The sequence below is a fragment of the Xenopus laevis genome, chromosome 6L (genome assembly GCF_017654675.1).
Source record: "Xenopus laevis strain J_2021 chromosome 6L, Xenopus_laevis_v10.1, whole genome shotgun sequence".
NCBI classification, from domain to species: domain Eukaryota; kingdom Metazoa; phylum Chordata; class Amphibia; order Anura; family Pipidae; genus Xenopus; species Xenopus laevis.
Genome location: NC_054381.1, coordinates 17,938,679 through 17,964,680, shown reverse-complemented (window position 1 = coordinate 17,964,680; position 26,002 = coordinate 17,938,679). Strand labels below are relative to the sequence as shown.

The 26,002-nt window shown below is 40.8% G+C and overlaps 1 protein-coding gene across 2 annotated transcripts; it reads right to left on the bottom strand.

The window, feature by feature from the left end:
- Positions 1-479: 479 nt before the first annotated feature.
- On the bottom strand, positions 480-16,710 carry gtpbp4.L (GTP binding protein 4 L homeolog). 2 transcript variants are annotated; one of them, XM_018266143.2, is made up of 17 exons: positions 16,573-16,710; positions 14,074-14,244; positions 12,948-13,051; positions 12,417-12,553; positions 10,895-10,995; positions 10,678-10,770; positions 9,629-9,820; positions 9,483-9,548; positions 7,753-7,842; positions 7,556-7,666; positions 6,931-7,008; positions 6,762-6,813; positions 6,537-6,637; positions 2,600-2,797; positions 2,066-2,131; positions 1,742-1,882; positions 481-973 (listed from the first exon to the last, which is right to left on the bottom strand). In XM_018266143.2, the coding sequence occupies exons 1-17, from the start codon at positions 16,618-16,620 to the stop codon at positions 821-823; spliced, it is 1,902 nt and encodes a 633-aa protein (XP_018121632.1). In that variant the 5' UTR covers positions 16,621-16,710; the 3' UTR covers positions 481-820.
- Positions 16,711-26,002: the final 9,292 nt, after the last annotated feature.

Below are 26,002 nucleotides of genomic sequence, written 5' to 3'. Positions count from 1 at the left end.
GCGCAGTAGGATCATTTTCGCCGGTACGGATCTACTGCGCATGCGCCGGTCAAAGCAGGAAGAAGAGGGGTTTCCTTCCCCTTTAAGGGTCAAATTGAAAATTCTATTTTTTTTTTTTGTCAAAACTGTCAAGTTAGAATTGTGAGTTATCCAAACTCAATTCAAATATTAATTTGAATTTCGAGATTTAGCTGTGGCCCTTCGACTTCGACTATTCGTCACCTAAAACCTGCCGAGTTCATGTATAAGTCAATGGGAGAGGTCCAGGGACCAATTTGGACATGTTACTAGCCTTCCTGACATTCGAGTTTTTTTCGGAGAAATTCGACCTTGGGATAAATTTGCCTCAATCTTCAATGTAATTTATACATCAGATTTTTGTATCAATCCCATGCGACTACATCCAACAAAATCTCCCCAATACATTCTCTCTTCTGTCAGTGATTGACATTACTAATAAATTCAGCATGAGTCAAGGAGAACAGATGTTCCATGTTTATTATTCACAAACATCTCTGACCAGCATCCTGGCACTGATTACAGCAAAGATTTTGTGTTGAATTTTTAACCAAAAAAAATAAATTGACAGTTAATTCATATGGGAAATCTCAGTAAATTCTCTGCAAATGTACCAGACAATGATTTGTTATGCACGGCTTCTCATGGGAAACTTGTGAAACGGCACATGATTTCTATCTCCCTGTAAGTACAGTAACAGAAAGAAAGGAGAGCTGGATGGGTGCATGGCATCCTTATGTGATGGTTACTAAATATTCTGTATATAAGGTCCATTAAAGCAGAGGATTTCATTATTAACACTTTATCTGCTGTCTGTCTTCCCCGATTTCCTCTTGCCGGAAAATAAATGCTTGGGTTTCAGATCAAACACGTGCCTGTCGCCCTCGCCTTTCTTGCCCAAACGATTGTTCTTCTTCTGGGAATTCTTCATGATCTTCTTAGCCTTTTTCACCATCTGTTTTAAACAGGAGAGAAACCATCATTACCCACAATGCAACTGCACTTCACTAAATCAATGCGGTTAACGTTATTTCCTTCGTATACGTTATTCCTAGTGATGCACCGAATCCACTACTTTGGCAGAATATCGAACCGAATCCGACCCCTAATTTGCATATGCAAATTAGGGGTGGGAAGGGGGAAAAAGTTTTTCTTCCTTGATTTCTGACAAAAAGTCACATGATTTCGCTCCCTGCCCCTAATTTGCATATGCAAATTATGGTTCGGCATGGCAGAAGGATTCGGCAGAATCCCGAACTGAATCCTGGATTCGGTGCCTCCCGAGTTATTCCCTTTGTAAGCTCGGGACCCAGCCGTCTACATCGATTAGTCTAATTGGATACGATGGAATAGTTGGGAGTCCGGAGCACTGGCACTGTATAAATAAACTGTATTCTGTGAAATCCAACTGTCATCTGGCAATGAAAGGAGAGATTTCTGCTGGATGACTGACTTTACAAACAGCTAGTCATTAAGTATGGCATTGTGCCTGCAAGTACTGAACCCTACAGGTAAGGACTGGCTACAACATCCAATCAAGTGAGCAGGATTATGCCGTATCCATTGCCTAGTTATGTGTCTATGTCCCATAGTGTTGCACAGCCACTACCCAGTTAGACCAATTCTTTGGGATCATTATATCAAAGAATAAAGAAATCAGGATCTAAAGAACAAATCACAGGTGTATAAATACAATTCCCAAGGAAATTAAAGGCACAGGGACCTTGACATCACGCATTCCAGACTGGTCTCGCGGAGTCTTGGAGACGCTTCTGCTGCGGGAGCGAGTGGCGGGCGGCTCAGACTCCTCCCTCTTGCGTTTTCTTTGCACGCTCCTTGATCTCGCCTGAGTAGCGTAATGTGTCTGAAACAGATAAAAGGAAAACCAAATGACCCTTGCTGAAATGATTAAGACCTAGACACAACAGATCTATGGGTAAAAGGCAAGTGACTGTTCATCTATAGCAGAACAACAACTCCCAGTATCCTCACAGCAGCCCAAGCCTGGATAAAAAGACAGGTTGTAGAATTTTCTTAATGTTTTTACCTCGTCTTTCTCGGTCATGTCAAGACCCAGGGAACTCATCTCCTTCTCCAAGGACTTGCGTTGCACCTGTTGGTAAAGGAAAATTAAATTCAAAAATATTTCTATATAATGCACTTTTAGAACTTTCCCTTGGGGCCTGTGGTTTTCCAGATAACAGATCCTTCCATAATTTAAGATCCTTCATACCTCAAGTCTACTAGAAAATCATATAAACATTAAATAAACCCAATAGGCTGGTTTTACTTCCAATAAGGATTAATTATATCTTAGTTGGGATCAAGTACAAGCTACTGTTTTATTATTACAGAGAAAAGGGAAATCATTTTTTTATAATTTGGATTATTTGGATAAAATGGAGTTCTGTTATTCAGAGCTTTCTGGATAACGGATCCCATTTCTGTACAAATATTTCACAGCAATATAAGAAGCCTCCCTCCCTACTGAGCATGCTCCCTGACCTGCAGCTTTACTATACAGTCCATTTTCTAATAAACCCCAAAAGGTAAGAGCATACCTAGGTTCCCTATTACTTGCCTTTTTAGCAGTTCTGGGCAGTCTCGGCCCGTGTATATCTTTCTCCTTTGACGCGAGGAACTTCAGCTTTTTCTTCTCGCGGATCTGCTGTGCCAGTTCTCTGATTTCGACCATTTCTTCGTCCTCGCTCTCGGGATCACTGTCGTATTCTCCAGCGCCTTCCCGCAGTTCCTCCTCTTTCTCCAGCTCCTCCAGTTTCTAAAGGAACAAGAAAAAGAAGAAATTCAGCTGCAAATTCTTAAGGAGAAACGCATGAAGTTTACAATGCCCTGGACTGCAAACTTAACGGGGGTTATTTTGCAGCCAATGGAGCGAAGCTACCATCTGTGGGATTATGACTGAACGCCTCTAAGTCAGAATCCCCCCTAAACGTGACGATACCGCAGCGCCGCGGAGCCTCGGTCGGCCTCGGATAGCCGGAATTTATGTGAAGTGTTTTTTTATACCTCAAATGAACTCGAATGGTTTCTGATTAAAAAAAAATGGAAAAATCTCAAATCAGCGAATTCGGGGTTAACCGGAAAACTTAAATTGATAAGCGTTTCGTTAAAAAAAAAAAAACACGAGTCGCTCGAATTCATTGAGTTTTCCGGCAATACCCTCTGAAAAAAAAAAACTTGAACATCATGAAGGCTATTAACATTTTCAAATGGTCAAATACAAGAGTCCTCAGCACTCAACCCATTATCAATATATTTAAGACAGAGACATTTTGTGCATACTGCTACTGAAAAATGCCTTACCCTTTAAACAACACAGGGATTGTTTGTCCATATATTGCAATATATTTAAGCTGGCCAACTACGTCACAGTCATCCCATATCTGGCCAGTCCTACGCTTAATTTTATCTGATTCATTAAGAATTCTATTGCTTCATTATACATTTTACAAAGGGACTTGGTTTTACCTGCAACTTAACTTGCTGCTTTCAAAGTAAAACTCCCAAACTTGGCTGCCCTTTTATTAGACACCAGTCAGGTGATCCCACTGGTGTCTAAGTATGGAGCATAGGACTGGCCAGATATGGGATGACTGACGTAGTTGGCCAGCTTAAATATATTGCAATATATGGACAAACAATCCCTGTTTTGTTTAAAGGGTAAGGCATTTTTTAGTAGCAGTATGCACAAAATGTCTCTGTCTTAAATATATTGATAATGGGTTGAGTGCAGAGGACTCTTGTATTTGACTATATGTATTTTGTGGTCATCGCCTCATTGCACCCCTGCCTAATGGTTTTAAAAAATAGTGGTGAGCACAACTTTCCCTTGTTTGTTATAACATCTTCAAATGGTTAAGGGGACCTCTGCCATTGACTCCTGAATGACAGGTTTAAAGAAAAACTAAAGCTTAACTAAAGAAGTAGCTAGAAATGTTGTACATTATGTTTTGAGCTTCTGTACCAGCCCAAGGCAACCACAGCCCTTTAGCAGTAAAGATCTGTGTCTCCAAAGATGCCCCAGTAGCTCCCCATCTTCTTTTCTGCTGATTCACTGCACATGCTCTGTGCTGCTGTCACTTACTGAGCTTAGGGACCCACTCACAATATACAGTACACATAGAATAGAAATGTCACAATATAAGGCTGATTAGTAATTAATACAGATAATTACTACATGGCAGCACAGAAACCAGTGCAATTAGTTATCCTTTAAAGGAGAACTAACCCCTAAAAATGAATGGCTAAAAGTACTATATTTTATATACAAAACTTATTGCACGAGGCTAAAGTTTCAGCTTGTCAATAGCAGCAATAATCCAGGACTTCAAACTTGTCACAGGGGGTCACCATCTTGGAAAGTGTCTGTGACACTCACATGCTCAGTAGAATAGAAATGTCACAATATAAGGCTGATTAGTAATAAATACAGATAATTACTACATGGCAGCACAGAAACCAGTGCAATTAGCATTAGAATTTAATAATCAGCAAACCTGTAGCATCAGCTTATATTACAGGGGAAGCTCATTTTCTACTGGATAATTAGTGACGACCCCTAAGCTTAGCTTCTCAACAGCCAATCAGAGCCCACTGAGCATGTGAGTGTCACAGACACTTTCCAAGATGGTGACCCCCTGTGACAAGTATGAAGTCCTGGATCATTGCTGCTATTGACAAGCTCAAACTTTAGGCTGGTGCAGTAAGTTCACTATATAAATGATGGCATTTTTAACCATATTCATTTAAGGGCTTAGTTCTCCTTTAAGATGGTGTATTTTCAACTCAAGCTAAGTTTTTTTTACCTGAAAAATCTATTTTTGACTCCAAAATAACCTCTATTTTTAGTGGAAAACAGAACTGGATTGTTAATAAATCTTTATGGGATAACACTGCAAGCAATATCTTCTTAAAGATTACCCGATGCCCACTGACAGTGAGCCGACTTGGGTCATGCTAACCCTGCAGCTGTCAGTTGGTTTCCATGGAGATCCTACGTGGGGTGGTTTGGATTATGGAAGGATTTCCCATCCACCCTACACTAGACATTGATTAGGAATAGAAGGTTTTAGTCCTATAGAAGAGTCGGATCAATGGTTGGTGCTACAGTGAAAGTTTTCTTCTCCAGGACATTGTTCAACCAACTTCCTTCCATCACAGTCAACTTGCATCACCACTGAACAAACAGAGCAGCTCAACAGGAAGCCAGTGCAGCAGAGAACACTAGCAAACTGACCCTTAATAATAAACACCTACACAGGGCAAATAGCCAAACACTAGCCCATCTATTTGCCATTGTCAGGCTGGTTAAGCGTATGGATCAGTCTCCGAGATTTCCAGAGCTGAATACAGAAGGCACGGGGCTAAGGGGCAGATTTATTAAAGGACCAGTAACAGCAAAAATTTTTTTAAAAGATTCGTTGGTATAAGAGGAAAAAAAACACCAAGACTAATTAAACGTTAAAATCGCACAGCCTTCATTAAGAAATAACTTACTGAAAACTCAGCTTGTGCTCCTCTTCAGAAAAGGTGATCCGGTGATCCATCGTGCGGCGCTCCATGACTCCTCCCTAGGAGATAACCAGGGAGGAGAAATCGAGCGCAGCACGATGGATCGTCGATGTGTTGCCTTTTCTGAAGATTTCTGCAATTTTAAAGTTTTAGCAGAGATGCACTATTTTGGATTTGGCCGAACCCCCAAATCCTTCGCAAAAGATTTGGCCGAACACCGAACTGAATCCTAATTTGCATATGCAAATTAGGGGTGGGAAGGGGGAAACATTTTTTTACTTCCTTGTCTTGTGACAAAAACTCATGCAATTTCCCTCCCACCCCTAATTTGCATATGCAAATTAGTATTCGGTTCAGCCAGAAGGATTCGGCCGAATCCTGCTGCAAAAGGCTGAATCCTGGCCGAATCCCGGATTTGGTGCATCCCTATTAATTAGTCTTGGTGGTTTTTTTCGTGGTATAGGAACGAACTTTTTAAAAAAATGTTTTGATGTTACTGTTCCTTTAAGGGTCGAATAGTAAATTCAAATTAAGAGTTTTGTTGTCAAAATTCACACATTCCAATTTTAATCCCCCAATGCGAATGTAAATTTGAATGTGAGATTCATCACAAACCTGGACCCTAGTTCTAATTTAAATATTTAAATATTCGCCCCCTAAAACCTGCCGAGTTCAAGTCAATGGCAGAGATCCGTTCAACCATTCGAATAGGTTAACTGTCTTCTTGACATTCAAGGTTTCTTCCGGAAGGAAAACTCGATTCGAATTTTCGGGACTATCCCATTGAATTTAAGACGTTTAAAATCATTTCTTAATTAGCCTCCCATTCGAGTTGTGAGTATATTCGAATTTATTAGAGTAATGATAAAATTCACATAAATTCGACCTTTGATAAATCTGCCCATACGTGGGTATAAAACTGCGGTACCTAATCAAATGGATCCTGTGATTAACCCCTTAGTGACACACTAACATACAAGCCTTACCTTCATGATCTCCGGATCAATATAATCAGCAATATTGTGACCCTGCCAGATTTCAGGTATTATGTCCTGTTTCTCAGTGGGATTCATCAGGTCCCAGTATTCTAGAGAAACAATGAAAATTCACAATAAGCAAACCAATATTTGAAGATGATGATTGGTCCCCACCCCCAACAAGGTTCCTATGGGATTCTGCTTTATTGCTCAGTTTAGGAATTAAAAACTTACTCTGCAGATCCAAGATATAATCGTCTCCCAGTTCCATTTCAATGTCCCTTTCCTGCAGAGAAACACACAGTAAATACAAGGCCTAGAAGAGGGTTAAAGCACATTTATACTACATTTGCCCATATTAGCCCAAAAACAGCTTGTGGGTTCCCCTGTGTTGTTTACTTACCAGTCTCTTTTTAGGCGCATCTGTAACCATGCGCTTCTTTCTCTCTAGTGCACCCTCAGGAATAAATGGCAGTCGCTCCTGAAATTAAACACAGCAATTCAGGTTAAGTGCTGCAAGCTGAGCTTTCCAAAAAGGGCAACTATCGTGAAAATGAAACTTTAATATAAGCTTCCTCATACTGAAGTAAGAAACTATCCAAATACAATCAATTAAATATTCTGCACTGTTTCTGAAACAATCAAGTTTATGGTCACTATTCCTCTCTCAGCATCTGATTCTCTTCATTCTGTCTTCATGCAGCAGTTGGGTGTCAGATGTTAATTGACAGTTAGATCCAATATATCTTATAGAGGGGCTTCCTTTCCTAGCAGATGTATTAGAGCTCACTCAAATAACTGATTCCAGTACAAACAAAATCTAACAAAATAACTGCCTTTTGCACAAATTCTGCATGTAGAGAGACATGATTTGAATAGAGAGAGCTCTAATACATCTTCTAGGCAAAATAAGCCCCCCTATAAGATACCAACATGCCCCACAACATGCAGCCGTTAAGCTGGTGAGGGACTAGCTTCATGTCATTCCAAAACTTTGACTCAATCGAAGGAGTTTGTAGGCTACCCACCTTCCCGTCTCTCTTCGCTGGTATGGCCAAGTGCAGCCGGTTCAGTACGTCGTTCACCTTGTTGCCTTTCATTTTGTTTTCAACGCGATGAACCAGAAGTCGATCACAAGCCTGGGAAAATTAAAAAGGACCATCAGCCTGGAAAACTCACTGGCATCTGTGTTCTACTGACACAAGCCAAAGCAGCCCAAACAAACCTCCGTTTTGACAGTCATCACTCCTTCCTCAGTGAGGGTGCTGGTCTCGATCACGGTCAGCCCTTCATTTTCCAAATCCTGGAATATTTTCTGAAAACAGAGACCATCAGTTAAACCAGTGGTCCCCAACCAGTAGCTCGCGAGCAACATGTTGCTCACCAACCCCTTGGATGTTGCTCCCAGTGGCATCAAAGTAGGTGCAAATTTTTGAATTCCAGGCTTGGTGGCAAGTTTTGGTTGCATAAAGACCAAGTGTACTGTCAAACAGAGCCTCCTGTAGGCTACCAGTCCATACAGGGACTACCAAACAGCCAATCACAGCCCTTATTTGACATCTCCATGGATTTTTTCATGCTTGTGTTGCTCTCCAACTCTTTTTACATTTAAATGTGGCTCACCAGTAAAAAAGGTTGGGGACCCCTGAGTTAAACCTAGAGGTAGTTCACAAACAGAACCAACACTTGGAAACAAATAGAACACCAGCCTGGGCTTCTTCCAATGATGATACACCATTATAATAACAAAAATAAAACTAGAATTATATATCACTTGAGCAAACTCTCTTCAGTGTGTGATAAATATACATGTTGTAACTAGAAGGTGGCAATGAACCAGTTGTGTATCCCTTTACTTTAAAGGAGATGTAAAGCCTAAACATAAATATGGTTAGAATTGGCTGTATTTTATAGGGGTTCAGCAGCCATTTAAAAGCAATGATCCAGGACTTCAATGACGTGCAGAAGAACTCCCCTCTTAAATTTGGCTATATCTTTTTAAGTGCCATTGGCACTGCACATGCTCAGTGAGCTCTGGGCTGCTATTGAGAAGCTAAGCTTAGGGGCCGTCAGATAGATATAATCAAGCTGAAATTGAGGTTCATCTGTCATTGAAGCCGACGCTCTCTCTCTCTATCGCTCTCTCTCTATCCATTTCTCTCGCTCTCTCTCCATAGCTCGCTCTCTCTCCATAGCTCTCTCTCTCCATAGCTCTCTCTCTCTCCATAGCTCTCTCTCTCTCCATAGCTCTCTCTCTCTCCATAGCTCTCTCTCTCTCCATAGCTCTCTCTCTCTCCATAGCTCTCTCTCTCTCCATAGCTCTCTCTCTCTCCATAGCTCTCTCTCTCTCCATAGCTCTCTCTCTCTCCATAGCTCTCTCTCTCTCCATAGCTCTCTCTCTCCATAGCTCTCTCTCTCCATAGCTCTCTCTCTCTCCATAGCTCTCTCTCTCTCCATAGCTCTCTCTCTCTCCATAGCTCTCTCTCTCTCCATAGCTCTCTCTCTCTCCATAGCTCTCTCTCTCTCCATAGCTCTCTCTCTCTCTCCATAGCTCTCTCTCTCTTCATAGCTCTCTCTCTCTTCATAGCTCTCTCTCTCTCCATAGCTCTCTCTCTCTCTCCATAGCTCTCGCTCTCTCTCCATAGCTCTCTCTCTCTCCATAGCTCGCTCTCTCTCTAGCATGCCTATTTCTGGTTTCTTATTAATTAGGGGGATTATAACAAAATATAAGGACTAATGGAGATGAATAGGAAGATTGTGAACAGTCAGAATGGCACTTTAGATTTGGCTAAAACTGCAAGTGACACCTTCACAAATGGCGAAGGCCAAAAAAGCAAAATACAAATACATGATTGATAGAGCCGGGCAATTAGATGCAGGATGAAATATAAATGGTGTTTATAAGCTTCAATTATATCTGATCAGGACACACATATATATGAAGTAACCACTTACCTGTTGTTCTTCAGGGAGTTCAGAGACCCTCTTAATATCACACTTATTCACGACAATAATCAGAGGCTACACAAAGAAGAGAAAGCTGGAGTTCAGTACGGCATTTGTGTGGATGAATTCAGACTGGCTATAGGCACACTACTTACTTTATTGGAAAAGAGGGGACGGATGTTGCTAAAGAGCTCCAGCTGTTGTTCTATGGAATGGCCACACTGCTCGGAGATGTCCATCACGTAGAGAATGGCAGAACGCAAGTGAGCGAGGGCAGTGATTGCCTGCATCTCTATGGTGTTCCTCTCCTCTAGTGGGTGGTCAAGGATTCCGGGGGTGTCTACAACCTGCAAGGACCATCACATGGAAATACTTTGACTTTGTTGCTTAAAGGGATTCTGTCATAATTTTTATTATGTAGTTTTTGTTTCTAAATTACACTGCAAATAATTCACTCTACAATATAAAATTTAATTCCTGAACCAGCAAGTGTATTTTTTTTAGTTGTAATATTGGTGTGTAGGCTCCATCTCAAGTCATTTTGCCTGGTCATGTGCTTTCAGAAAGAGCCAGCACTTTAGGATGGAACTGCTTTCTGACAGGCTGTTGTTTCTCCTACTCAATGTAACTGAATGTGTCTCAGTGGGACCTGGATTTTACTATTGAGTGCTGTTCTTATATCTACCAGGCAGCTGTTATCTTGTGTTAGGGAGCTGCTATCTGCTTACCTTCCCATTGTTCTGCTGTTAGGCTGCTGGAGGGGAAGGGAGGGGGTGATATCACTCCAACTTGCAGTACAGAAGTAAAGACTGACTGAAATTTATCACATGACTGGGGGCAGCTGGGAAACTGACAATATGTCTAGCCCCATGTCAAATTTCAAAATTAAACATAAAAAAATCTGTTTGCTCTTTTGAGAAACAGAATTCTGCTGGATCAGCTCTATTAACTGATGTGTTTTGAAAAAAAGCATTTTTCCCCATGACAGTATCCCTTTAAAGCATTACTTATAAGTCATGCACTGAAACCAAATGCTGGCAGGTGCCTGCAGATTCTTCTGCCTACCCCTAGTTCAGATTCACTTCCGTCTGCAGCTCTCGCTTATCCCTGACCCTCTCCCTCTGACCCTCCCCCCCCTCACCTTACCCCTTTTCGTTGCCCTTCCCGGCCCTGATCAAGAGCCTTGAAATGCAAAAAGACCAACCTGCCACCGTAGGTATTTATAATCCATATGTCCCACGAATAAGGACTTTGTGGTGAAGGCGTACGGCTGCACCTCTACATCTGCCCTGGTCACCTAGAAAGAGAAATCGTTCTTAGCACCAATATGCACTTCCTTTCACAAGAATAAACCAGGTACCCCAAGGTGATTGTGCACAAAGCGTTACTCAATTCACCACTGAAATGAAGGCTAAACGTACCTTGTTTATGAAGCTGGATTTGCCCACGTTTGGATAACCGCACAACAGGAGGGTTCTGGTGTTGGGATCAATGGTTGGCAGACGGGAAAGATGTTGCCGCACTGGGGAAGAGAAAACAAATCTAGATTATGAACAAGACACGTTATTTTAAGGGACATACACTGACCAAGGAGGGAGTCAGAGTAAAACATGCTTTGTATGACCTGGATAAAAATATGAACCATTCAATGATTATTTGCCCATATTTTAACAGCTTCTTTGCCGAAAAATGAAGGAATTGTAGACCATATAAAAAGGACATATTTATTCATTTATTAAGGGTCGAATTGAAAATTCTAAATTTTTTATGGTCAAAACTCAAATTCAAATTGTGAATTATCCAAACTCGATTCCAGTTTTAAATCGAATTTTGAGATTTATCATAGTCTGGACCTTTAAGAACTCAAATTCGACTATTCGGCACTGAAAAGCTGCCGAGTTCATTATGGGTCAATGGGAGAGGTGCAGGGACCAATTTGGACATGTTCTTGATAGCTGTCCTGACATTAAAGTTTTTTTTTTCAGAGAAAAAACTCAATCCGAGTTTAGTCTAATTTGATGCGAGTTTTACCCAGGGGAGATTAGTCCTCAGGAGGAAACTTTGAGGCGACTTTGGAAACTAAGCGATCCAAGGGCCATCCCGCTGTCGATTTAGATTTTAGCCGGCAGGAAGGCATTTAGGGGAGATTAGTCGCCCGAAGAAGAGGCGACTAATCTCCCCCAGTAGCCTCGTGTGCCACTACCCTTAAAGAGCAAGTGGGTCTACGTAACTTTTCGTTTCTATGGTCTACTGGCAGGAAGGTACCAGAATCCCCCACTCCTGTCCCATTGTTTCCTGTTTTATACTATGAGACAGTTAAACGGATGTGTTCAATGATGTCAACATACAGAGACCCAAAGAAATATAAAAAATTACAGAGAAGTATAGTTTCTCTAAGAGCCCTCCGTAGCTATTTAAAGGAAGCCTTGGATGGAGAACTGAGCAGAAACCTGCTTGGAAAACCCATGGCCCCTGCCAGGTTAAAAGGTTTATTCACCTTTAAAATTAACTTTTAGTATGACGTAGAGCGCGATATTCTGAGAAAATTTGCAAATGGCTTTAATTTTGTTATGTTATGTGTTTTTTTTTTTTTTAGCAGCTCTCCAGTTTGCAATTTCAGCAGTCTGGTTGCCATGGTCCAAATTCCCCTAGTAACCATGCATTGATTTGAATAAGAGACTGGAATATGAATAGTAGAGGCCTGAATAGAAAGAGGAGTAATAAAAAGTAGCAATAATAAATGTGAAGCCTTACAGAGCATTTGTTTATATAAGATGGGGTCAGTGACCCCCATTTGAAATTTGGAAAGAGTCAGAAGAAAACAAACAATGCAAACAAAAAAAAAATGAAGACAAATTGTAAAGTTGCTTGGAAGTGGCAATTACTAAATACTAAAAGTTAATCAAAGGTGAACCATCCACTTTAATGTAATACTGGCCCTACCTTGTTCCAGGTACTCCAGGCTCTGCTTCTGCCTTTTGATAATTGTGCACATGCGCCCCAGAGCCGCTCGCTTTAACTGCTTGCAGCGATACAGTGAGTCGCCGTATTTCATCAGTCTCACATAATCCTTAGACACACTGGGAAAGACAAAGGATTAGTCCAATGTGCCCCGGCACAGCAATACAGGTACTATATACAGGAATGGGACCTGTTATCCAGAATGCTCAGGAGATGGGGCTTTCCAGATAAGGGATCTTTCCATAATTTGGATCTTCATACCTTAAGTCTACTAGAAAATAATGTAAACATTAAATAAACCCAATAGTCTGGTTTTGCTTCCAATAAGGATTAATTATATCTTAGCTACTATTTTATTATTACAGAGAAAAAGGAAATAATTTTTTACAATTTGGATTATTTGGATAAAATGGAGTCTATGGGAGATGGTCTTCCCATAATGCAGAGCTTTCTGGATAATGGGCTTCCAGGGAACGGATCCTATATCTGTACAAGATAAAAATGGGTTCTTACTTGTCAATGAGATTCTTGGCTATGTTGAGCTGTCCCAGTGCCAGTTTGTAATGATCTTTGTCATACAGGACGTTCATTAAATCGGCATAAAACGGATGCACGTCCTACAGTAAGAGAAAACACAGTCATTTTACTATACCCATTAATAACTGTAACAATTAATTACTGGGCCCCACAGCAGAATCAATGTGGGCCCCCTAAACTTTGGGAAGAAGACATTTGTTATAAAAAAAAATATATATTTATATTTTATATATATCTATATATCTATCTATATATAGATATATATAAGTTACATCTCTAGGGGTTTACACGTACAGGTATGGGCCATGGTATTCAGAATGCTCGGGAACTGTGGTTTTCCGGATAATGGGTCTCTCTAATTTGGATCTTCATGCCTTAAATCTAATGTAAACATTAAATAACCCCAATAGACTGGTTTTGCTTCCAATAAGGATTAATTATATCTTAGTTGGGATCAAGTACAAGCTACTGTTTTATTATTACAGAGAAAATGTTATTTTTTTTTACTTTGGATTATTTGGATAAAATGGAGTCTATGGGAGATGGCCATTCTGATTAACGGGTTTGCAGATAACGGATCCCATAGCTGTATAGGGAATCAGGCGGAACCACTAATCTAGGCTCTACTTCTTAAGCTTTAGATATCATCTTTACAGCAAAATGAACACTCCCAATGGTAATTCTACTGCATTCTGTACCTTTAATTCACCTTTAAAGGGCAAGTCAACACCAAAATAAAAATGTGCCTAATAAAAGAAACTTTCCAATACACATTTTTCATATTTTCAGCGCTTTTCAAGTTAGTAGTATAAACAATTGCTATTGAAAGCAGCATTTGCTTAACTCCTGATTGTTTAACTGTTTAAATAATGTTGCAAAAGTCTTAGTTCCCCAGGTCTGTTAATCAGCTTCCTTGTCTTACATTGTATCAACAGTCTGACACAGCAGGACAGAGAATAGAAAGGGACAGACACCGATTTCAATGGCAATACATATACAAATAACAAACACCATTGAACATTTGTAATGAACGTATATTACAAAGATGTTTTCATTTATTATTGCTTGGGTCGACATTCCCTGTAAGTCAAATAATACTTACGTCCAGTTTAGGGAAATCCGTGAGTATCTGGGACAAGCGGTCATGGTAATTCTGCTGAGTGTACTTCACTTTCCTCATATAAAAGTGCCGAATTCGGTTGATCTGATAATGTTTGTGAACTACAGTCGGCGTCTTTCTTTGGGTTTTGGACAAAGTCAGATCTATGAAGTCCTGAAAGTAACAAAGAAAATTTTCATTAGTGAAAAGAAAACTAGAACCGCCATAACGCATTACAGCTATGGGACCTGTTATCCAGAATGCTGGGGTTTTCTGGATAACGGATCTTTACATGATTTGGATCTTCATAAATTAAATCTACTAGAAAATCATGTAAACATGAAATAAACCCAATGGTTTTGCTTCCAATAAGGATTCATTATATATTAGTTGGGATCAAGTACAAGCTACTGTTTTATTATTATAGAGAAAAAGGAAAATATTTATAAAAATTCTGATTATTTGGTTAAAATGGAGTCTATGGGAGACGACCGTTCCGTAATTCTGAGCTTTCTTGATAATGAGTTTCCAGATAACGGATCATATACTTGTAAAATAAATATATAGCACGGATATTCCACAGCTCTATACATTAAAAATATAGACTGTTTGCAAAAACGGACTCATAGCGCTCATTAGAGATCACAGTCCTGAGCTATAGATACAGGCGATTGAAGAGAGTAATATGTCAGAGTCTTACAGAGAATATTAAAGGTATCGCTCACCTTTGAGAACTTTTAGTATGATATTGAGAGTGATATTCTGAGACAATTTGCAATTTGTTTTCATTTTATTATTATTTGTGGTTTTTGAGTTTTGTTTTTTGTTTTTTTTTAAATTCTTTAGTCATTTTTTTTCCATTTAAAAAAAGAAGTCAAGATTAAACAGCATCAAATGTATTGTATCATTTTATAGCATTAATCAAAACATAAAAGATAACCAAATAAAAGTTAGAAAAAAAAAACAAACATTATAATTATATTTTATATAATCAAATTATCACTTCTGTTCCCCTTTTACATAATTATTTCAGTATCCTTTTCCCTTTTATATTTGCTTTTTCTAGCATCGTTTATACCTTTCACAATTATTTTCTTTCCTTATTTAAGGAATTAACCCATCGTTCTCATAATTTATGGTGTTTAATAATTTTTTCCCTTCTTTTTTGCTATTATGTCTTCTATACCTCATTTCTTTATTCCCTAAATAGTTTGAGTTATTTAGCGTTTTTTGCAGCTTTTTGCAACTTCAGCAATCTGGTTGCTAGGGTCTAAATTACCCTAGCAACCGTGCATTGATTGGAATAAGAGACTGGAATATGGAAATGGGAGAGGCCTGAATAGAAAGAGGAGTCATAACTATAAGTGTGTAGCTTTACAGAGCATTTTTTTTTTTTAGATGGGGTCAGTGACACCAATTTGGAAGTTGGAAAAAGTAAAAAAACGAATAAAATAATAATAATAAAAAAAAGTCTAATTGAAAAGTTGCTTAGAATTGGCCATTTATGCTCATCTCTTCACCTTGGGATAGGGTTGCCACCTGTCCGGTATTTTACCCGCCTGGCAGGTAAAAATGTTGGTTTATCCCAATGTTATGAATAGGGAAAAACCATAAATATATAAGAAGGCCGGTATTTTTTTCCAGAAAATGTGGCAACCCTACCTTGGGACCAGAAATTAATTATTTTCCGACTTTACTATCTGACATAATATGTTATCTGTCTATCATGCCTATAAGGAATGGCACATCTCCATGCAAGTCATTCCTGATATTTATTAACTACAATTCCCTACACTCCCTGGTAACAAGGCCAAATAACCCAGTGTGATTAATTAACTTTTAGTATGTTATAGAACTGCCAATTCTAAGCAACTTTCTATTCAGGCCTCTCCTATTCATATTCCAGTCTCTTATTCATATTAATTCATGGTTGCTAGGGGAATTTGGACCCTAGTAACCAGATTGCTGAAATTACAAACTGGAGATCTGCTGAATTAAAAACGAAGTCAAAAACCACTAAAAAAAATGAAAACCAATTGCAAATGGTCTCAGAATATCCCTCTTTACATAATACTAAACGTTAATATAAAGGGTATGAAATAATGTTCCTCTCTGGGCATTTAATTGAGCTTTTATATTAAAAGTGAAGGGAAAAGAGATGGTATATTCCTGTGCTCACTAATAACGTGCTGTAGGGGGGATAGCTGATTAAATATCCCTGGCAGGGGCATGTGTGTGGTTGGTAGGGGACTGAATATGAATAAATTGAGTTTTTCTGGCTACAGGCAATTACTGTCTAAAAGATACAACTGAAAGTCGCTGTCCCTATGAGCAGAGACATTGCAGCGTTTCCCCCCGCACAGAGCAGAGAAGTGATCAGCGTCTCCACGTGTCCGCACTGGGGATTTAAACACGTGCCAAACCCGCACTTCCCTAACCCGGAAACCACTCATAACACTAAACCCTCATCTCCCCGGCACCAACAAGCGCCACCCGACCCACCTTAGCGGCCGGGACCACCATAATCTTCTTAAAGTTGTAAAGCGCCATGGCTGCGGCCGCTGATCTCCCAGGCCGAGCTCAGCGTAGAAGGGAAGGAAAGAGGCAGCGACCGGAAAGAGACGCATCAGGAAACCGGAAGACGGTGTTGGTGAGTCAGTGTCGGCCATGTTTGTTGGGGCAGGTTTTACCTTGTTGCGCCATAAAGTGAAAGTGATTCAACATTTCAATTACTGCATCAGATCCCGTGTAGATTTAGAGGCTTCATGCTTGGGTTATTAGATGTATATCCCTATATAGCCCTACATACATGTGCGTGAATTATTGTGCTTCACCTTTCAGCTAAGTTTTAGTATTTGTTATAAAATGGCCAATTCTAAGCAACCTTTCAGTTGGTCTTCTTTATTTTTTATTGTTTTGAAACGAATTACTTTCTGCTTCTGACTCTTTCCAGCTTTCAAATGGGGGTCACTGACCCCATCTAAACACAAATGCTCTGTAAGATTACAAATTTAATGTTGTTGCTACTAGGGATGCCCTCAATCCACTATTTCGGTTTCGGCCGAACCCCCAAATCCTTCACAAAAGCTTTGGCCAAATATTGAACCGAATCCTAATTTGTATATGCAAATTAGGGTGGGCAGGGCTTCCATTTGAAATCACGGGGCGCTGTACAAAAATATTCAGCCCACCTAGGGTTGGAACCCAGCCAGTATTTTACCGGCCTAGCCGGTAAAAGACCTGCCAAGGCCGGGGCCGGTAGTACAAATTTACCGGCAATGTAGTTGCCGGTAATTTGTAATATCCTTTAAAAAAAAGCCCTCGGCCTGCCCCCATTTGCGCAGAACTTACCTTTTTTGTAGTGTTCTTCACATTGCCGTGATGTTGCTCCGCCCCTTTTTGCGGCACACTGCGGAGCCCGTCCCTTTTTGCGTCATAGACCGCCTCCTTTTTGTACCCGCCCCCCACCGGCTGGTTATTTTTTTCACTAAAGGAGGCAACCCTAGGCCCGCCCTGGCCCCCAAGCTCCACCCCAGATCCCACCCACTCTACATCACAGTTAAAAGACCACACAGACATCAGCGCTAAAAAAGGTAACCCCCACACACACACACACACATGTAGGGTTGCCACCTTTCCCTGTGGCTCCAGCCGGACAGGGGGTGGTCCCGTGACGTCAGTGGGCGTTCCCGTGACGTCAATGGGCGTTCCCGTGACGTCAGTGGGCGTTCCCGTGACGTCAGTGGGCGGTCCCGTGACGTCACGGGGCGGAGCTATGACGTCGCGATCGCCGATTGGCCGATCGCGGCGTCAATCAAGCTAATCCCGCCCGGTTTTCCTTATTTGGAAAACCGGGCAGGAAGCATTGAACCGGGCAGCCCTTCAAAATACCGGGCTGTCCGGTTCAAAACCGGACAGGTGGCAACCCTACACACATGAGTTATAAAAAACATTGGTGGCAGGGGCCTATACAATATTAAAATAATACATTGGTGGCCAGGGGATTAAAAAAAAAACCACACACATTTCGTGACTTCGCTTCAGGACTTCAATTTCGGCTGTTTTCTTGGCTTCTGGTCTTTTCGCCGCTTCGGGATTTCGGCTGTTCCACTTTTCGGCACTTCCGCTTTCGAGACTTCAGCTTTTCTGCAGTTCCGCATTCAGGACTTCGGCGCTGTCAAGGGGGGCCAGGGCCCAGTACACTTGTACCCCATGTGTCCCCAAGTGGTAGACTAAACAGTACTGTAAGGGCTTGCTAGCTTTTCATCTGAAAATTCATATAATACATTTGGATCATTTCCATTTATGTGATCGACTGTTGATGTGTGTTGTGCAGGTTGTTTTTTCTTGTAGGATTTCTTAACAGCAAAATAAAATGAAAACGGATGTCTCCTTGTCAGTGGCGTAACTAGAGTGTGCCGGGCCCCCCTGCAAAAAAATCTTCAGAGGGGCCCAGCGCACTCCCTATCCTCCCGCCTACTTCCCGCCCCATCTGCCCCACCCACATCCCACCTCTGCCCCACCCACTCCCTGTCCCCTACTGCTGCCGACTTGTGTCCCCCCTTCCTCGCTGCAGGTAAGAGAGCCTGCGACTGCGGGGTCTGCTTCCTCTATAGTTACGCCACTGCTCCTTTTGACTGGGCCCAGGAGGATATTTTATCACCCAAGTCTGAATTTGCCTAGATAGCTAGACCCCCTTAGCTTATGTATTGTTGAAGAAATTCAGGAACTAAAGATAACTTGAGGTAAAAGACAAAAGTTTATTTGGCATGCGCTCCATGGATTCTGAACTCACAAAGCATCAGAACCCTGAACAAAGGAATCACAGCGTTTTATAGATTTGGGAACATTTAAAATGAGAATGTAAGGGAGTAAAAAGAAGTTACAGATGTGAGAGCAAAGAGATATCACTCCACAACACAGAAAAACAAAGAACTGCTCTTATAGCCCAGGAGGTGGCTCTGCCTCAAGGCCAGGATACTATTGACCAAGGCTAGTTTGAGAGCACAATCCATCCATATCACCATCATCATCATCACATATGTGCAAGTTATGCAGCCCTTTACAATTACATGTATGACAAATAGGGTTCTTACAAGGGTTAAAAATAACAATAGAATCCGAGGTCCATGCTTGTAAGAGCTTACAAAATTTTAAAGACTTTTAAGGTTTAGATCTCCTTTAAACACACATTATGCCCTTAAATATAGCAGCTGAATAAAGCTTACACAGAGCAATAACAATACCATAGTTTTATGGTATCTTATATAGTCTATCAGCTCAGCATACCCAGAACTGCTTATACTGACTGCCATTGACTATAATAGTAACAGTCAGTAGGCACAATGGCGGTTGCCATTCAAGTAAATGGTTTTATTATAAGTATTTCTGTGCTGACAGAGAAACTGCTTGTTTTGCCAATAGCCTAAACTTGCTCATAGCCTGTATACCAAAAAACAAGGCCAGTGTAGTTATTGCTCTGTGTTAGGCTCAATAGAACAGGTACATTTAAGAGCATAGTAAAATAATAAATTGATATCAATTTAGAGTGATCCTCTGAGCACTTTTGCAATTTACATAATTTTTTTTATGGTATCTAAAATACTATCCATTTTAGAAAGTTTAAGACAGTCAGTGGGGCAGATTTATCAAGGGTCGAAGTAAAAATTCAAAGTAAAAAAAATCGAGTTTCACGCTATTATAGTATACTTCAACTATCAAATACGCCAAAATTCGATTTGAAGTTTAAAAAAAATTAGACTATTCAAATATTGAAATTCATCATGTACTTTCTCTTTAAAACTTCGTCTTCGAACATTCGCCATCTAAAACCTGCCAAATTGCTGTTTTAGCCTATGGGGGACCTCCTAGAACCTATTTTTTTAAATACTTAGAATCAAATTCGATCTAATACAATCTTACTTAGATTTGAACGATTCAAATACAGCCGATTCACCCACAGAAAAAAAACTTTGATTTTTTTTTTTAATGAATTTCGGTTGGTCTTTTTTCTTCAAGTTTCGAAGTTATGGGAGTTCAAAAAAACTCCCATTACTTTGAAATTCGACCCTTAATAAATCTGCCCCAGTGTGTAAGTGATCTTAACTGTCTATGCCCTTTGTGAATAGTACTTTACCCTAAGTTTGCTGACTCACTGGGGCTCATTTATAAACAGTGGGCAAATTTGCTCCTGGGCAGTAACCCATGGCAACCAATCAGATGATTGCTTTCAGTGCTCATCCTGAAGCTGGCTGAAAAAAGCTAATCACTGATTGGTTGCTATGGGTTACTGCCCAGGTGCAAATTTGCCCACTGTTTATAAATGAGCCCCAGACTTTCAGAGGAAGCTGTTGAGCCAAAACCCTAGTATTAGCGGTCTATAACTGCTAATGTACAAGAAAACACTAAAACTAGAAAATTAATATAAAAGTGACTGGATTAAGGTCCCCTATAAGAGCATGTAAATATAAGATAAATGTCTTTCTCTTTAAAATGTTCTAAATATTCATGCATCATATGTCTGGAATCTCAGTTAATCACAGTTCTGTCCTCATTCCACAGGTCTGTATTTTTATCCAGAGTGGTTTATATATATCGTCAGTGATTTGCATCATGTCATTCACCTGTATATTTATTAGAGTCAACTTACTTTAATTAGGTTTGCTTTGTCTTTGTATTTTTAGAAATCAATAATTACGTTTGCTGTGAATTGCAAGCTATAAACTCTGTCATCTCAGACCTGGTTATTGAGTAACGACTGACTCAGAAAATGTTGTCACGGTTCTATGGCAGAAAAAAAAAAAAGCCGTCTCCCAGCGAATTATTAATTATTATAATTCTGTGTGAGATTGTAGAGAAACATATTTTAGGAAGGAGTGGGCGAGCAGGCAAGATTAAAAGTCTGAAGCCTCTGATACAGAGGAATTGCCAATCAATTAAAGGGGAACAATCATCTTTAATTGTTGTTATCGATGAAGGTGTAGATAAGGATTGCCCTCGAAATGGTTTAACGAGTTGCCTCACGAGGAAACTTCTGGCGTCTTCGGTAATCGAAGCGCTGCGAGTGCATTGGCGCTGGCGTTTTCTTGTTATAGCAGGCGGAAGGCAGTTTGGGGAGATTGTCACCCCACTGAAGAGGCGATTAGTGGCCAGGCGACTAAATCTCCCCAAATCTGCCTGTGTGCCCCTGCCCTTAATAGTACAAAACTCAATAAAAGAGTGGTAGTATTATGTGTGTTCCACCAAAGGACAAAGCAAGTGTTAATCAATATCATTTTGCCCTGTGGGTCTATACCCAGAGATAGGTCATACCTCCCAACTGTCCCTCCCAACTGTCCCGTTTCTTGTGGGACAGTCCTGATTTTGACAGCTCAACCGGCAGTCCTGGTTTGTTACTGAAATGTCCCGACTTTCTCTTTGATCTCCTGCACCGAACAGCCAGAAAAAGATACAACGTTTCTGAAACTTAATTGGCTTTTGGCAGACAGCCCAGAATATGTCGCAGGTGCACTTGGATACTTTTGTAACAATTTAATATAAGCAAAGAAGCAAATGTGACAATTTAAAGGAGAATTAAACCCCATACATAGACCCCCTCCCCCCAGCCTAGCTGCTACCCCAGGGCCCGCACCCTCTCAGGGCCCCCCGGCAGCTCACGCGCCATTGACAAATGCGGCTGTACGGAGGGGGGCGGGGCCGGCTGCGCGTCACGCACCAGGGCCCGCCCCCCTCTAGTGACGCTACTGCAACAGTCTGAACCATCAGGGCAGAGAATAGAATGGGACAAACACTGCTTTCAATAGCAATACAGGAATGGGAGTACCAGAAAGCTCAGAATTACAGAAAGGCCGTCTCCCAAAGGGGTAAATTTATCAAAGAGTTAAGTTCCGCCACTAGAGTGAAATTCCACAGCTCTCAATTCATTTCTATGGGATTTTGAAAGGCGTATTTATCAATGGGTGAAAGTTCACCCTTTGATAAATACGCCTATAAAAATCCCATAGAAATGAATGGAGAGTGGCGGAATTTCACTATTAACTTCACTCTTTGATAAATATACCCCATAGACTCCATTTTATCCAAATAATCCACATTTTTAAAAATGATTCCCCTTTTCTCTGTAATAATAAAACAGCAGCTTGTACTTGATCCCAACTAAGATATAATTAATCCTTATTGGAAGCAAAACCAGCCTATTGGGTTATTAGGGGGTTTATTATGCTCTGAATATCCGAAATTCTAATAATTCATAGTTTTCGGACTAAAAAAAAAAAAACTACTAATTTTTCGGAATTTATTAAAGCCTGATGAACTTAAAAGTCCGACTCTGAAAATCCGGTATCTCAAAGCTCTCGAGGTCCGTTATAAGTCAATGGGGAAGGTCCCAGTGTCTGAGCTGCTGTCCGTACTGATATCCAATAATTTCTGTGATTTTGGGCCAAAAAATCCAAAAACTCAGAAAAATTCATAGTATTTGCAGAAAAGTATGAAAAATTCATACTTTATCAGATCAGATCAAATGATAAATAAGGTCCATTCGGGCAGTCGGAGTTGATTCGGTTTTTATGTCAGAAAATTTTTTGGACCTTGATAAATAACCCCCTTAATGTTTACATGATTTTCTTGCAGACTTAAGGTATGAAGATCCAAATTAAGGAAAGATCCTTTATCCAGAAAACCCCAGGTCCCGAGCATTCCGGATAACAGGTCCCATACCTGTAGAAATAATTTTTTAACCCATAGAACATTTGTAATTAATGTATATTGCAGAGTTGCTTAGATCGATGTTTCTTTTATTAGGCAAAAGTTGATTTTTTTGGGTTGACATTACCTTTAAGTGACTTTCTCACCAAGACACAGAGTTGCTCATATTACACTGAAATGAGACTGGCTGTTATGTAAACATATATATTTGCTGCCAGTGAATAATTCTGATGGAATGTATAAGTGGGTTGTTTAATACTGCATTGAGAAATACATTTATAGGGATGAGAGGATCTCCTCCTACTTTACCCTGATGTTCTTGTTTCCAGGAATGTGTGCCAGTTCTTGTTATAAAAGTAAGACCTCTGTGGGCTGGCTATCAAACAGATGTATGCATTGAAACAATCACTCGTTTATTTACTTTTTATAAAGCACAGACGCAGCTACACATTTTTACATGTTTGTGAAGGGTGGAAGGAAAGCAGAGAACCCAGAGGAAACACCCATAGGCACACAGAGAGAACATACAGACTTCTTGCAGTTAACGCATCATTGCAATGCAATTATCAAAGGTCGAATGCTAGAGTTTTTTTTTAGTTCGAATGAACTTGAATAACCTTGAAACTCGAATGGTATCTTATTTAAAAAAAAACCTAGAAAGTCTAATATTCAAACGAATGTTACTGCCCCGAAAACTCAAATCGAATTCGAACGCAATTTGAAGCGATTTTATCTCCGGAAAAATTCGAATGTCAGGAAGGCTGTTAATTTCTTCAAATAGGTCAGCGGACCTCTGCCATTGACTTCTACATGAACTTGGCAGGTTTTAGGTGGCAATCTATCGAATTTGAGGGGTAGGGTGATTATAAATCTCATATTTCGCTCAGAAGACGAGGCGATTATCACCAGGCGAAAACATCTCCCCGAATCTCCTCGTGTAGCCTTACCCTAAATTGTGAGTTTTGACAAAAAAAAAAAAACAGCTTTAAAATTCGAATTTACCATTCAAACCTTGTTAAATCTGCCCCTTAGAGTGTTGTTTATCAAACGTGAATTTTAGAGTTTTTTATACTTCAAATGAACTCCAATTAACTCACAATTCAAATGTTTTTTTTATGTAAGAAAAGATTTGAATGGAAAAAAACTCAAATTCTTGAGTTTGAGTTGCAAAACCCAAAAACTCGGATTGTTTTCTGCAAAAAAAAAACTTGAATTGATCAAGTTTTTGAGCAAAACCCTCAGAAAAAAAGTTGAACATCATGAAGGCTAATAATATCTTCAAATGTTTCAAGGGACCTCTGCCATTGATTCCTACATGACCTCGACAGGTTTTAGATGGTGTATTTTCGGATTCAAGCTATATCCAGGGTCGGGGTATAATAAATCACATTCACATTTTTTTTATCCGAAAAATTGATTTTTAACCTTAAAACCCCCCAAATGTACTGCCAACTAGCCGATGTGGTCCTGGATCGCAGCAAAAAAAAAAAAATCAAACTTGCCTGAGTGATATCTTTCCGATTTTTGGCCTGATATCATTCGGAAGCCCCCCCCACACGGGCCGATAATCTGTCTAAAGGACTAGTATTGGCAGCTTTAATCTGCCTGTGTATGGCCACCTTTAGTGATGTGATATCCCCATTACTCCACCTACTTCATTATGTCTGCCTCTTATGTCATCACTGCTCCACCCCCAATGCAATCTGCCCTGCCGACTTTGTTTGGGTTTAGCCACCAGCAAAGGTGTAAAAAAGGTGTAAAACACCTGCCAAGGCCGGGATTACAAATATAATTGCCTGTAAATTTGTAATACCCTTAACAAAAGCCCTTGGCCCTCTGCTCCAACCTTACCTTTTTTTTGCCTTCTGGGCAGACCCGGACTGGCAATCTGTGTATTCTGGCAAATGCCAGAGGGCTGCCATAAGATGCTATAGAAAGTTACTATTTTGTGGGCTGCCGGGGAGCTGAATGGGCCTCTCTGTACTTGGAATGCCAGGGCCTATTTTGACTTTCAGTCCAGCCCTGCTTCTGACCATCGTGCGATGAGGCTCCGCCCCTTTTGCATCACAACACTGTGGCTCTGCCCCTTTTGCGTCACAACACTGTGGCTCTGCTCCTTTTGTGCCCACCCCCACCACATCTGGTAAAATTTTCCTGAAAAGATGGCAACCCTAGCGGTGCATGAGCTGCCAGGAGGCCCTGAAGGGCTACTAGCCCTGGTCCAATCTCACCCCTGCTTCCTCCAGTAGTTCCACCACTGACCTAGGGTTGCCACCTTCCCACATAACAGGCAGGGGGTGGGGCTGTAACATCAGTGGGCGTGTCCTTGCCATCAGGGGGTGGGGCTATGACGCAGCGATCGCCGTGTCAATCAAGGGAATCCTGCCCGGTTTTCCTTATTTGGAAAACCGGGCAGGAAGTTTTTACCCAGCAGCCCTTCAAAATACCAGGCTGTCCGGGTCTAAACCAGACAGGTCGCAACCCCTGGGTAGGGTTGCCACCTGGCCGGTAAAAATAATGGTTGATCCCAATGTTCTTAATAGGGAAAAAAGATAAATATATAGGAAGGCCGGTATTTTTTTTCCAGAAAAGGTGGCAAAAAAAAAAATCCCGCCCTTTTTGGTTCTTATCAATAACATTGACATCAGGCAGCATTTTTATCAGACCAATCAGGCGACAACCCTAGTCAGGTCAATGTTCTCCTCATATAACAAAAATAACTGTCAGCCCAGTGTAACGAGAAGCCATTGCTTTAAACTGCTGTGTAAATTCCTTACACAAGAGAGGATTATAATTCTCTGGATATTTCTTTATTGATTTGGGCTGGTCTGACAATTCCCCAGACACTGCTGCACTGGACATAAAGGACAAGTCCACTCTTCTTAATAAAATAGATTATCCATCCCTAAACCGCATCCCGGCTATCATTCATATTGATATAAGGCGGGAGAATTCAAAAAGATTCTCCAGTCGAAAACATTATGACCAAAGCCATTGTCAAAGCGCCAATGGATAAAGCTCCTCCCACTGCGTCACCTGTTGCTACGAGGGCTAGCGATGTGGGTGGAGACGTGGTGGAAGGACGGGAACCCTGCGGCAGCCAGACACCGCCCACTCAACACGGCCGGACTTCCCCCGTGACGTCGGTAGCAGTTCCCTGCGTCAGGACAGCGCGCAGGCGCAAAGAGCTCCGTTCGAGCCAAGCCAGCTTGACATTGGCCAATAGACT

Coding starts and splice junctions, on each gene's coding strand:
- gtpbp4.L (XM_018266143.2), bottom strand. CDS start 16,620: ATGGCGCTTTACAACTTTAAGAAGATTATGGTGGTCCCGGCCGCTAAG. Junction 9,549..9,628: donor GTCCCCTCTTTTCCAATAAA/GTAAGTAGTGTG, acceptor TTCTTTGTGTAG/CCTCTGATTATTGTCGTGAA. Junction 1,883..2,065: donor ACATGACCGAGAAAGACGAG/GTAAAAACATTA, acceptor TATCTGTTTCAG/ACACATTACGCTACTCAGGC.